Raw genomic sequence first — 13,818 nt, forward strand, 5'->3', positions numbered from 1 at the left:
TTGCAGAGTAAAAACGAACGTTTCGGCAGTACAACTGCCTTCTTCAGGGTATAACAGATATGTTATTGTTGAACATATCTGATATGTCAGATATGTCACATATATCCATTGTTTCCACAATCCACACTGTTGAACATTCAAATAGGTCAAACATCATCTTTTAGAGAAGAACTTCTGATGAGAAAAGGATCTGATTAGTCATTAATTAAGACATCCGTGGGATTACAAACGCTGACGGTGAGTTGTGAGGCATTAACGAGTGCATCTAAGCTGGATTTAAGAGTAGCTGACTGGCCGTCCTTGTTGCTAATAGATATGCAGCAGCGTCCACTGGTCACATAATAGAGAGTGCTGAAGCACCGATTCATGCCTTATTGGCAGCAATATTTATTATTTAGGCCATGGAAATCATATTAAAACCTCCTCTCCTAAAGGTGGCCAGCATTCCATGGAGGAATAATAACCTTACCAATCTGCACATAGAGACTCCTCTGTCGGAACAAGGAGAGACCATCGTTGGAGTCTATCTTTTAGTGCTAGGTAAGTCTTACGTTGGCTTTATAGGGCTCATTTAGGCCTGACGTCGAAATAAGAAAAACGTTCGCTCTGAAAGAATATATATTCAAAGATTTGTGCCGCATTTTCACGATTTTTTCAAAAATAGCAGACCTACAAGCTCGTAGCGCGCCACTCGGTGGCGCGCTATGAGCTTGTAGATCTGCTATTTTTCAATAGCTAAAGTATAACATAATGCTTAGTTAAAACACCAAAAGGGGTTCCCGTACAGAATGGGTTAAATTCCTGGTCACTAACCTGTCACTAACATTGCTAGGATTATTACAGTAGTTGGATATCCTTTTACGGCATGGTATGGCTGTGTGAATCTCGCGGTCGTTACTTGCGCAAGCAGAGCGCGCAAGTAATGTGGTCGTGCTGGTACGAATGTGCGTATGCTCGGAGGTACTGTCGATGGTGACGTAGTTAAGATATGTTTCAATGTCGGGTGAATTAAAGGTAATGTCTGTATGTAAACATGTATGTAATCTGAAACCTATCTTTATTACGTCACCATCAAAAGCCAGTTATACCCCGGCATTGATACATATCTTAATTAATTAATTCTAGTTTTGATTTGTTTTTGCACGTTTATGTTGTATGTATGTCTTGCAGATACTGTAGACCTAAATAAGATCCAGCTCCAATTGTTATTGTACACTCCAAGTTCAATAAACACTCCAGATTTGACTCTGCACTGTGTAGAAATTGTGTCTACTCTGCTTTGCCACAAACATCCAGACATCCAGACAATTCCACCATGGAACATATAAAAGACTTTCCCTCTTACAATTTTGATGAGCGATTACTGGCAAGTAGGAGTCACACATTGTTGAGGAGTCAATAACAAAAACAACCATTGTCCCCAATGTTCTTGAAGGCCAATACACAGCTGTTACATCCACTCCGTCTATTGTCACAGTTCCCTTTTGCTCTATGTCAACTAATGAGTCAGGACGTTATTTTCCACAGTAACCACATATATTATTTTAAACAGATTTTGCAGTGTTTTTAGGTTGATTTTAGATATTCCATTTAGTGTTGTTATTGTCAGGAGGAGTCATCGATGAGTGTACATATTGGACAATGGAAGTGTAGTATTTCCATTAGGGTTAAGGTGGTTGCACACTGGTGCGTTTTATTCGCTAGGTTTTCAGAGTAGTACGCTATCACTAGCTGTCAGTCTGTCACCAACACCCCACTAGACTGCTGCGGAAAACTGATACAAATCGACCCCGGTCCGAAAAAACGTACAAAATATTCGGCGGCAGTGTGCTAACGTGATTGGCACAAAGTGAGGATTCTTTTTTTTTTTACGTCCTCCGAAATTCGCTCCGATATTGGGAGCGAATTTCTGACCAGTGTGCAAACACCTTAAAGGTCCCTGCATGCTGCTGCGCTTTTCGGTGGGAAAACTCCACTAAAATCCTGTTTAATTGTTAAATGTGAATGTATTAACCCATTTTGGTGTTAGCATTATGTTATGCTTTAGCTATTGAAAAATAGCAGATCTACAAGCTCATAGCGCGCCACCGAGTGGCGCGCTACGAGCTTGTAGGTCTGCTATTTTTGAAAAATCGAAGAACGACTGACATAGAAACATAGCTTTTTCAGAAAACTGTCAGGATGTAGAAGACATTTTTAGAATCTGATCTCAGGTCAAAATGGGTTAATACTATTATGAGGTCACCGTATAGAAGTGAGGAGGTATAGTCACTGATGCATATTTGTGTTTACTTCTCCTCAGGATGGCTGTCTTGGTTTGGGAACAGTTTAGTTATCTTCGTGCTGTACAGACAGAGGAACTCACTTCAGCCAACAGATTTCCTCACGTTGAACCTAGCGATCTCTGACGCCAGTATCTCAGTGTTTGGCTATTCCAGAGGGATTCTGGAGATATTCAACATCTTAAAGGACGATGGCTACTTGGTCCGATGGATCTGGACATGCCAGGTAAAATTCATCCAGAACTTTAACCCATTTTGACCTGAGATCAGATTCTAAAAATGTCTTCTACATCCTGACAGTTTTCTGAAAAAGCCATGTTTCTATGTCAGTGGTTCTTCGATTTTTCAAAAATAGCAGACCTACAAGCTCGTAGAGCGCCACTCGGTGGCGCGCTATGAGCTTGTAGATCTGCTATTTTTCAAAGCATAACATAATGATAACACCAAAGGTGTCTGGGAACCGCCCAGAATGGGTTAAATGCTGAAAGGCATTCTCAGATGTAAGATCAACATGTCTGTGTAGTAAGTATTACTCAGAAGTCATTGTACGGAACCCAAGTGGCATTTGTGCCACACTGTAACTTGCAAAGGGGACTGGAGGGAATCCATTGGCTGATTTACTTTGACTGAAACCAATTAATGAGGTGCTCGAAAAGAAAAGATTCGGAGGAAGTCTTACAGCAAAGTGTATGTTTGCGTGAGGGATTATGCTGGTAGCCATGTGGTCTGGAGGTTAAATCACTAATCAGATTACCGCTGTGGGCCCCTTTAAAATGGTGAAACGCTCTGAGAGAGGCAGGGCACCTGCATACAGTAGGCCCTGAGTAGGCAACTAATAAGAATTGCAGAGTTTACCTTTATTACATACTTTTATAAAGAGTCTTATGTTGTTACATTGTAGTCCAGTGAACAAAGTCCTTTCAGTTAATTTGACATAATCAGCATACAACTGGGTGTTTATATTATTAACCCATTTTGACCTGAGATCAGATTCTAAAAATGTCTTCTACATCCTGACAGTTTTCTGAAAAAGCTATGTTTCTATGTCAGTCGTTCTTCGATTTTTCAAAAATAGCAGATCTACAAGCTCTTAGCGCGCCACTCGGTGGCACGCTATGAGCTTGTAGATCTGCTATTTTTCAATAGCTAAAGCATAACATAATGCTAACACCAAAAGCGGTTCCCGCCCCAAAATGGGTTAACTATTACTAGTGTACACAGACCGTACAAATGTAGGCTACTATGACTGCTATGTTGTAAAAAGCAAAATAAATATGTTGAACACACCGAAGGGAAAATACACCCTAGCACTAAACAGCCATTATACTAGATGATCATATATTATAATACTAACTACAAAGTGCAGGTCTGAGGTGTTTATTTTGACAGATTAATAGAAGGCCTGCCTGCAATATATAATGCTCCAGAAACACAGACAGACATTTAATTGACGATAAGGACCGTAACGCGATTGAAGAAGGATTGAAGCTGAAGGCGTTTGTGGAGCATTATCTGTTTGAGCGCCGGAATTTATTCATCCATTCAAAACATTAACAATGGATTCCTAAAAATCTCAAATGACTCCAAAATGACTTCTGTGAAATAAAGAACGACTTATTAGAGAATGTTTATGTTGCGGTCACCGTGATTTAAGCCACTCCAGAAATTCCTGTACAGATTAGAGTTTGGTCTTTATTTAGTTTTGGGGCGGGAACCCCTTTTGGTGTTAGCATTATGTTATGCTTTAGCTATTGAAAAATAGCAGATCTACAAGCTCATAGCGCGCCACCGAGTGGCGCGCTACGAGCTGGTAGGTCTGCTATTTTTGAAAAATCGAAGAACCACTGACATAGAAACATAGCTTTTTCAGAAAACTGTCAGGATGTAGAAGACATTTTTAGAATCTGATCTCAGGTCAAAATGGGTTATTTAGTTTTGAGACACAAAGAACAGGAGTATCATCATAATAAGTAAATATAAAATAAATGCCATAGCTTAGATACGCCGACAGGCAGACAGACACTTGCACTTGACCTACAATGATGGGGATTAATGCACTGAGCTTTTTGAGGGTCGCTAACCCCTACCAATGTCTGCCTGTGACGTCATGTGTGTGGCCATGAAGTCTATTTGACCTTTTATGACGAATTTTGTCCCGTACAAACCTTCAGGCCAAGTCAATGGCAAATGATATCACGCGACGTCTTTGTGTGACATCATGTGGATCAATATAAATACATCTTCACCACTGAGCACGTGCCCTCACTTAACCAATTTTGACATGAGATCAGATTCTAAAAATGTCTTCTACATCCTGACAGTTTCCTGAAAAAGCTGTTTCTATCTCAGTCGTTCTTCGATTTTTCAAAAATAGCAGACCTACAAGCTCGTAGCGCGCCACTCGGTGGCGTGCTATGAGCTTGTAGATCTGCTATTTTTCAATAGCTAAAGCATAACATAATGCCGCCCAAAATGGGTTAATGTGCATATGATTTCCTTTTTTAACCGAATGTGACTTTGATGTTTCACAGATACATTACATGATTGATGATATAATTCATTAGCGCCAGGGGAGGGAGAGTTGAGAAATAGGTGAATGTACAAGTGCTTTATGGAGATTCACTTGCTCACTTCCTAACATGCTGTCAACATTAATGCTCTTAGTGGGTATACTGAAAAGTCCATATGCACGTAGAGATAAGATGTGGAGAGCCATATGGACAACTTTCTTGCGTGCATTGCGGAGGACACCATAGTCATGTATGTTTTGCCTCCTCCCAAAGGCCTTTCCCTAGCTTGCGTTGGAATAGTTGCCATACTTTCCCCTCGGAATTTTTACAGCTTATTTTTCTTGCTCAAGGCAAGCCTGTGGTGGAAACCCTGATATCCGTGCACCTATGAGAAAAAGTCTCTGTGGAGTCACGGGAAAACATTGGAGTAACAATAACAGCTTCAGTCTCCCAAGCAGAGACCCTGTAATCTGGAGGGTGCCGCTGCAGGTATGCTTACGAAGCGGGTGATCTCATCGCTCAGTTATCCTATCTGTCTTCTTGGGTTTTTTTGTTTGGTTTTTTTGTTGGGGGGGGGGGGGGGTATTGAGATAGTAGTAAACCCACCTCCCACGAGAGAGAAAGGTGGGTAGAAGGTGTGAGAGGGCGAACAGGCGTAGTAAAACGTAAGAGGTGGCAGAAATAGCTGTTTAAAAAAAGGAACACGGTGTGTAAACGAGACAGGCATGTGAGAAGCATTAGCAGATTACTGCAGCAGCATGACGGAACATGAACGTACACGTGGTGTGAAGCTGGGCCAGGCTGGGGCCAGACCCCCTGTGCTCTTTCACACTATGGGACCAGACCCCTGGGCTCTTCACACTATGGGACCGGACCGGTCATCATTGAGTGGAGGAGGCATCCTAATTGTCCCCTTTTCATCTTTATAAAAGGAGAGATAAAATTGTCTTCAGGTAATTTGATTCAGCTACGTGTCCAAATTAAGAATGACCACATCCTTTTTACACGTTCAAACGGAGAAATTTGTGAAGCAATGCTACAGTAGCCTGGCTAATAAGCCAGACCGAATCAGCCGTTGGCAAAAAAAAAATTGCCTGCCGGCTGATTACGTTCTGGAGAGGCTCAATTGTACGCCCATTTCCTACACCAGAGAACTGGTGTGGCCAATCGGGACACGGTATGCAATATGGGCGGGCTTTGGTACAGTGACATTCAATGCTTGAGACCTTTGACTGACAGTAGCTCTAACCAATTGCGTCAAAGAGAAAATGTTTGAACCCGCCCCCCGGGAAACAAGATCCATACACAGCATCTCCAGCAGACTCAAATACCACACGACAGTGTGATTTGGGTCTGGTTTATTAGCCAGGCTAATGCTACAGTACATGTGCATTGAATTGTGGGATATAGGCAGAGAGGCTGATTGCTTCAGAGGACCAGACATCTTTAAGTAATCTTGTCCCTTATTTGAAGAAGAACGAGAAAAAAAAAAGAAAAACAATCTTGAGTGGACTTTCACCTTTATTTTATATATTTTATGGAGGGACAGACAGTATGCTGACAGGAAATGGGGAGAGAGATGGGGGGAAGACATGCAGTAAACTAGTAAAGGCCATCGGGAGTCGAACCCGCGGCACACTGCCAGACTGGATTACCAGCCAAGGTGCCTGGACCACTGAGCCATGGCCCAGGCCAAGTGGACTTTTTTTAGACAAATGCATTGACCTTAATCACATGGCAGGCATCTTGCTCGGGGGGTGGGTTTCCTTAGTGTGAATATGGTCAATAGACAATGTACATAAAACTATTGAAGATAATGTGGCAGTGAGTGAAAAACTACGTTTATTGATTTTAATGGGATTAGATCCTTTACGGCCGGGCTCCACCGGGCGCGTCAGCGTCGCGTCTCCGTCACCGTCAGGGAATGTTCCCTTTTTAATCAATGAAGGGTGGCTACACAGCCCGCGTTGACGGAGACGCGACGCGTGCATTAAAATTGAACCGGTGCGTTTTTTGACGCGACGCGACGGAGACGCAACGCGTCCGGTGGAGCCCTGGCGTAAGGAGATCAAGGAAGGCCGTGGCCTTTGTCCCTCCCTAACCCTGTCCCAGCATGGATCCTCTGTGGGTCGGTCACGGTGCCCTAACCCTGTCCCAGCATGGATCCTCTGTGGGTCGGTCACGGTGCCCTAACCCCGTCCCAGCATGGATCCTCTGTGGGTCGGTCACGGTGCCCTAACCCTGTCCCAGCATGGATCCTCTGTGGGTCGGTCACGGTGCCCTAACCCTGTCCCAGCATGGATCCTCTGTGGGTCGGTCACGGTGCCCTAACCCTGTCCCAGCATGGATCCTCTGTGGGTCGGTCACGGTGCCCTAACCCCGTCCCAGCATGGATCCTCTGTGGGTCGGTCACGGTGCCCTAACCCTGTCCCAGCATGGATCCTCTGTGGGTCGGTCACGGTGCCCTAACCCCGTCCCAGCATGGATCCTCTGTGGGTCGGTCACGGTGCCCTAACCCCGTCCCAGCATGGATCCTCTGTGGGTCGGTCACGGTGCCCTAACCCTGTCCCAGCATGGATCCTCTGTGCTCCACAGTGACCAGACTGGCCGCACAGCAGCACATTCATCCATCATCCCATTGGCATTTGTATGTGCAAACACAAAACGAGACATGAGAACCACTTCCTCGACTGAATTCAGCAGACTTTTATGCTTTGTTTACTTTTATACCAGATCAGTGGCCTTGTGGTTGAGTGTCCGCCCTGGGACTGGGAGCCCAGCCGGGTCATACCAAAGACTCTAAAAAATGGGACCCAGTGCCTCCCTGCTTGACACTCAGCATCATAGGTTGGATTGGGGGTAAGTCCCTGCGACATACTAGCGTCATGTCCAGGGGGTGTACTTGTACATCATGTCCAGGGGGTGTACTTGTACATCAAGCTGCCTCACGCTACAGAAACAGGAGATAGGCTCCTGCCCCTATGGGCCTCATGGCTCGGCAAGGCTACTTACTTACTTACTTTTATTTATGCGTTTATTTTCTTTAATTTTCATTATTAATTAAGCACGCGTTGGTGCTTCCTGACAGGGTGAAGTCATTGTTTGTCCTAATAATACTCTTTAACGTCCCAGTCATGTTTTTTCCTGGTGCCGTTTCTCCAGGAGGAAACAACTGCCATGCAGAGAACAGGAAATGCCCTGAAGACTTTAAGCTATTGTGTCGCCATCTGATATGGTCGATGCAATCCACAAACAGAGGACGGGGGCAATTAGGCAATCATTGGCTTCTTCCCCAGAAGCTTGGCTTCCTCCGGACTTTCCCTTTACCATGAAGTGATGCACAAACCCATTTAAAGAAGATCTTTTAATGATCTTCTTGTCTCCTTCCAGGTAGACGGCTTCCTCACCTTGCTCTTTGGCCTTGCAAGCATCAACACCTTGACCGTTATCAGTGTCACGAGATACATCAAGGGATGCCACCCACACAGAGGTTAGAGTTAAGACTGCTGCACGGCCAAAAATAACGATAAAGAATACAAAAGAACACGTCATGGGATGCATAATGTAGCATTTTTTAGACGTCGCAGTCAGTCGATGTATTATATAGACGATGACTTTAGACTTGCTCTGTACGGAGACAATGTAAAAAGTGCCTCAGGCTGGCGTGCGTCTCTGCCTTCCTAACATTCCAGTAGCTAGCTCTTATCTGACAAAACAGTGTGTTTTCTTTCCTAGGTAATGAAAGCTTATTAGTGACTTGACTTTTTGAGAATAACCACCGCTTGACTCCGGTAATTTAATTTACATTTCACCATAACATGTCATTAAGTTAATGTGAGGTGAGGTTTGCTATTTTAGGTGCAATGATGTTGAAGAATGTCTTAATTGCATGGAAATTAGCTAGAGTAAGTGCCTCTGTTTTCAGCCAGTCGTGCAAGTTTTATTGTGTTTGTGGTTGTTCATAAAACACAACTACATAAACTTACCTATATAAACTACTGTATATAGTGTGTTTGTTTTGTCAGCTTCTAGCTTTAATCAATGGAAGCTAGATTTTTTAACTCATTTAATAATTCCTTCCCTGACATTTGTATCCGTTTTAATAGCGTGAACCTAAGATTGACCTGTATTTGTAAACAAAATAAACAAATCAAGATAATTAATTTGAAAATTAACCACTTTAGACCTGGCAACCTAATTCTGGGCATTGTAGGCGACAATAAAAACAAACATTTTCTCTGGGGTATGTTCGGAGCTTGTAGATCAGCAATTTCTTTTTATATAATTTATATATTGTTTGTGGTTAAGTTAAGCGATTAAGCTTGGAAATAAAATGAATATGGCCTATATGTGTTCCTGTACACGTTTCAAAGCAGAAACGTGGCTTCGTGCTGGGTTAACACTAAAAAACAAATAAGGGCATATTGCTTGTCTTTATTCACACAGGACTAGGAGTTATTGATATATCAAGAGAAAGTACTGAAAATAGATCAGGCCACTTGATTTTCTTTGTTTTCCCTCTTCTGAATACAAAGTTGTGAGTACTTTGTCAACAGAGGTTCTTTTCAGTCGAAGTGATTAATGAAGCCCGTCGGGACTAGAAAAGTACTCATTGTTCAATAAATGTCACAATCTGACATTCATAACTAGGAAAGAATGCTGGAGTTGAAAGTGCCTCTCACTTTTCCTGTGGTATGTTTTGTCATAATGATACATTTAGCTAAGCCAAGCACTTCAACAGCCCATACAGGGCATACATTTAAATGGGACTAGAAGCTATACATCAGATCACATCACATCATATTCATGTGAACACTACAGTATCTAGGGATGCAACTATCCATCATTTTCTTAGTTTATTTCTTTGCTCAATTTCTTAACTTTTATTGTATTGAGTACTTTTTTATTAATCAAAGAAGCAGTCCTTTTTAAATATATACATGATATAAATTAATTGATGCAAAAGAATGTAAATATTTGTATAGATTTTATAGTCTACTAATTGATTAGCATGGTTATTGACTAACTACTTTATATTTAATTGTACAATAGTGCAGAAAAATAGTGAAAGTAGCCGTTCTGCAAGCTCACAACGCGTTGCATTGATTTGAACAAAATCTATTGTTTTATTCAAATCAATTATTTTATATAATGGATGAAATTGATTAGTTCACTGAACGGTTGCACCCGTACCACCATGGTTATTGTTGTTGTATTTACAGCTCACTGTATCAGCACGAACGCCATCGCTGTGTCGTTGATGTGCATCTGGAACGGGGCACTCTTCTGGTCGGTAGCGCCCCTGCTGGGCTGGGGGAGCTACACAGGTCTGTTCACTCCTCATACATCAGCCATTCTCTAATACAATCATTCAAAATAAAACCATAGCACCACCATTAGCCTTTTCATGTAATGCACCCCCGCACCACAAGGGGTGCATGCACCACAGTTTGGGAACTCTAATACATTGTTTCCCAAACAGTCGGTCGGTCGGGTCCCCTTCGTTTTTGGTTTTGGTTTTTAAAATCCAAAGTTTTCTTTTCAGTGATGTCATGAAAAAATTAAAGAAAAATCAAAGGAATTCCATGAATTAGAACAGATATTTAAGAAGTAATGAAAATAACCGATCTGCTATAGAGGGTATGCGCGTGCGTGACATCATCATCAAACCCGGAAGTTATGCGGGAACGTATACTGAGTGGCAAAAAACTACTTTCTGACCTTGACAACCCATGCATCCAAACAGAAAAGTCCTATCTGATTGCATTAAACAACGTTAAACAATGTTAAACTAACTTTGCATGTTGCTTTGCCACTCGATGTGCCATTCACTTTAAGCGTGTGCATACCCTCTATTGTCAATTTGTCGCTAGTTTGGGTCCCGAATATCTAATTTCTGTTTTGGGTCACGGGCTGAAACGTTTGGGAACCACTGCTCTAATATCAGGAAATTATACTAAAACATGTAAATAAGTAGATTAACACATTTTATATATACTTTAGCAGACGCTTTCATCCAGAGTGACTTACAAGCATGAACCCTAGTTAACAAACAACAGTGTTTACACTGTGAATAGTCACACAAGTAAAGTGCGGGGAGGACAACGTAGCGCCTCAAAGGAACTAGGATACCAGGTAAACATTGAACCCAACATCTGTCTAAACATTAAACAACATGCTATCTAAATAACATTCTACGGCCACCCCTCACTACTGTAGTTATTCACAAAGACAACGAGACAATAGCATTTGATCAGCAATTCAACTGAATGAATAGATTCACAGTGTCAACGAGGAATTGCCACGGTGATTTAAATGTCACTCCCACTGGGGTTTCCCAACTGGGAGGGGAGGTAGTTGGGGAGGGGAGGGGAGGTAGTTGACTGAAAACATCGCTACACTTTTATACGGCTCTCGGCTTCATGCCAGAATTGTTTTACCCAAAAACATTTTTACATTGACGTTTTTTTATTAACCCATTTAGACCTGACGTCGAAATAAAAAAAAAGTCTTCTGAAAGAATATATATTCAAAGATTTGTGCCGCATTTTCACGATTTTTCAAAAATAGCAGACCTACAAGCTCATAGCGCGCCACTCGGTGGCGCGCTATGAGCTTGTAGATCTGCTATTTTTCAATAGCTAAAGTATAACATAATGCTTAGTTAAAACACCAAAAGGGGTCCCCGCCCAGAATGGGTTTGGGCATCTCCCAGAGTATAATTTTTCACGATTCCTTAAAAAAAAAAGGCTATTTTTGAAATAAGGCTGAAAAAAAGGCTGAGTTATTTTTGTGTTTTGTTCACAGCACACCTAACAAAAGACCATATTGATGATGATAGTTACATAAAATCGTTTAAATGAGATGCGATGAGATGTACAGTATGTGACTTTGTTATAGTCCAAAGGCACATTATGTCAGTCGTAGAGATGTAGTTGGCCCTTGGGGGTGTTTAAATATTTTCTAATATGGCCCCATTTGAAAAAAGGTTTAGACACACCTGACCTGATCTACCCTATTCAATGTCTCCCCAGACCGAGGTTATGGCACCTGTGAGGTGGACTGGTCCAAAGCCAATTACTCCACCATCTACAAGTCCTACATCATCTCCATCCTCGTCTCCTGCTTCTGCGTCCCTGTGGTGGTCATGTTCTTCTCCTACGTGTCCATCATCAACACGGTGAAAAGCACCAACGCCATGTCCGCTGATGGTTACCTAACCCAACGCCAAAGGAAGGTGGAGAGAGATGTTACCCGGGTACGTACGTACGCTGTGCGTGCATGAGACATACTGACCTATTGCACTTCTCCAGTGTGTCTTTAATGTCAGAGCCCTTTGGAATGTAATCAAGTAAAGGAAGAGTGAGAAAATGTAACTCGGTCATCTTTACCATACCAACCATACCACCTTTATTTATATAACACATTTAAAAACATCAACGTTGTACCAAAGTGCTTTACAGTAAAACATTAAAAAATACAACTTCATTGAAAAACCACAAACAACATGCACAGTGTCACATTAAACATCAAAACATCTCATACTGTGCTTGGAAATGCCAAGGAATAAAGGTAAGTCTTGAGGCGTGATTTAAACACCTGGAAGGTGGGGGCTTGTCTTAATGTGCAGAGGCAGCTCATCCCATAGCTTGGGGAGCTGCCACTGCAAAAGCTCGGTTCCCTCTGAGCTTCAGCCTGGTTTTAGGCACCACCAGGAGATGCTGGTCAGAGGACCTAAGCGTCCGTGTCGGAGGATAGGGTTTCAGCAGTTCAGATAAATAAATGGGTGCCAAACCATTTAGACACTTAAAGACAAAGAGCAATACTTTGAAGTCAATCCTGTATCGCACAGGAAGCCAGTGGAGGGAGGCTAGTACAGGGCTGATGTGGTCTCGCTTACGTGTAAGTAGCCTTGCCGAGCCATGAGGCCCATAGGGCAGGAGCCTAACTCCTGTTTCTGTAGCGTGAGGCAGCTTGATGTACAAGTACACCCCCTGGACATGACGCTAGTATGTCGCAGGGACTTACCCCCAATCCAACCCTTGATGCTGAGTGTCAAGCAGGGAGGCACTGGGTCCCATTTTTAGAGTCTTTGGTATGACCCAGCCGGGGATCGAACCCCGACCTCCCAGTCTCAGGGCGGACACTCTAACCACAAGGCCACTGAGCGTGTGCCTGTAAGTAATCTTTAAAAGTGCCCTGAACAAAATTCTAATGGCTCCTACAGAAACAGATCGGCTCTCCCGTTCTTGACAGCCATTTCCTTTTTGTTCTTCTTCTTCCAAGGTGTCCATCGTCATTTGTACGGCGTTCATCTTGGCCTGGTCGCCTTATGCCGTGGTGTCAATGTGGTCCGCATGGGGCTTCCACGTGCCCGGCACCACAAGCATCATCACCCGCCTCTTCGCCAAGTCGGCCAGCTTCTACAACCCCATCATCTACTTTGGCATGAGCTCCAAGTTCCGAAAGGACGTGGCCGTGTTGCTGCCGTGCGTCCGAGAGAACAGGGACGTGGTGCGCCTGCAAAACTTCAAAGAACTCAAGCCCAAGGCCGAAAGCCCTTCAGCACCACCGCCTGTCCAGGGGAACGAGGCAAAACATGCAACGGGGGACCTGATCCAACAGGCTCCTGATAGCGACTCGGGGGTCAACAGCCCTCCAACGACGCCACCATCTGAGGTCTTTGACATCAATATGCCATCACACATTGAAACATCAGAGTACTGGTGTGACAGACTCTGATGGCAACTCTGCATTCACTGCTTACTTATTACTGATGAAACCACTATCAGAATCATACAGGTTTACAGGTGTAAAACAGTGGGTGGAATTTGTTATTTTTTGTGCAAGCTCCATTGTTTTTCTTCCATAAAGAGACAGAAAAAAGAAAGACTCAAAAACAAAAAGCAATATGCATATTGTTGATTACCCATTATGATAGAATGTGGTTAATATTGTCAATAAAATAATGTTCTTGATTTCACATCCTTCCTGCACTGATCGAGCCAATCCGAAACAGTCAAAGA

The 13,818-nt window shown here is 43.0% G+C and overlaps 1 protein-coding gene across 1 annotated transcript; it reads left to right on the top strand.

The window, feature by feature from the left end:
- The first annotated feature begins 347 nt into the window (after positions 1-347).
- opn6a (opsin 6, group member a) lies at positions 348-13,575 on the top strand. Its single transcript, XM_079512536.1, has 6 exons — positions 348-540; positions 2,303-2,508; positions 8,183-8,282; positions 10,015-10,119; positions 11,827-12,050; positions 13,079-13,575. Exons 1-6 carry the CDS (start codon positions 402-404, stop codon positions 13,532-13,534), a joined length of 1,230 nt encoding a protein of 409 aa, XP_079368662.1. The 5' UTR covers positions 348-401; the 3' UTR covers positions 13,535-13,575.
- Positions 13,576-13,818: the final 243 nt, after the last annotated feature.

The sequence above is a fragment of the Electrona antarctica genome (assembly GCF_951216825.1).
Source record: "Electrona antarctica genome assembly, chromosome: 10".
Taxonomy (NCBI): domain Eukaryota; kingdom Metazoa; phylum Chordata; class Actinopteri; order Myctophiformes; family Myctophidae; genus Electrona; species Electrona antarctica.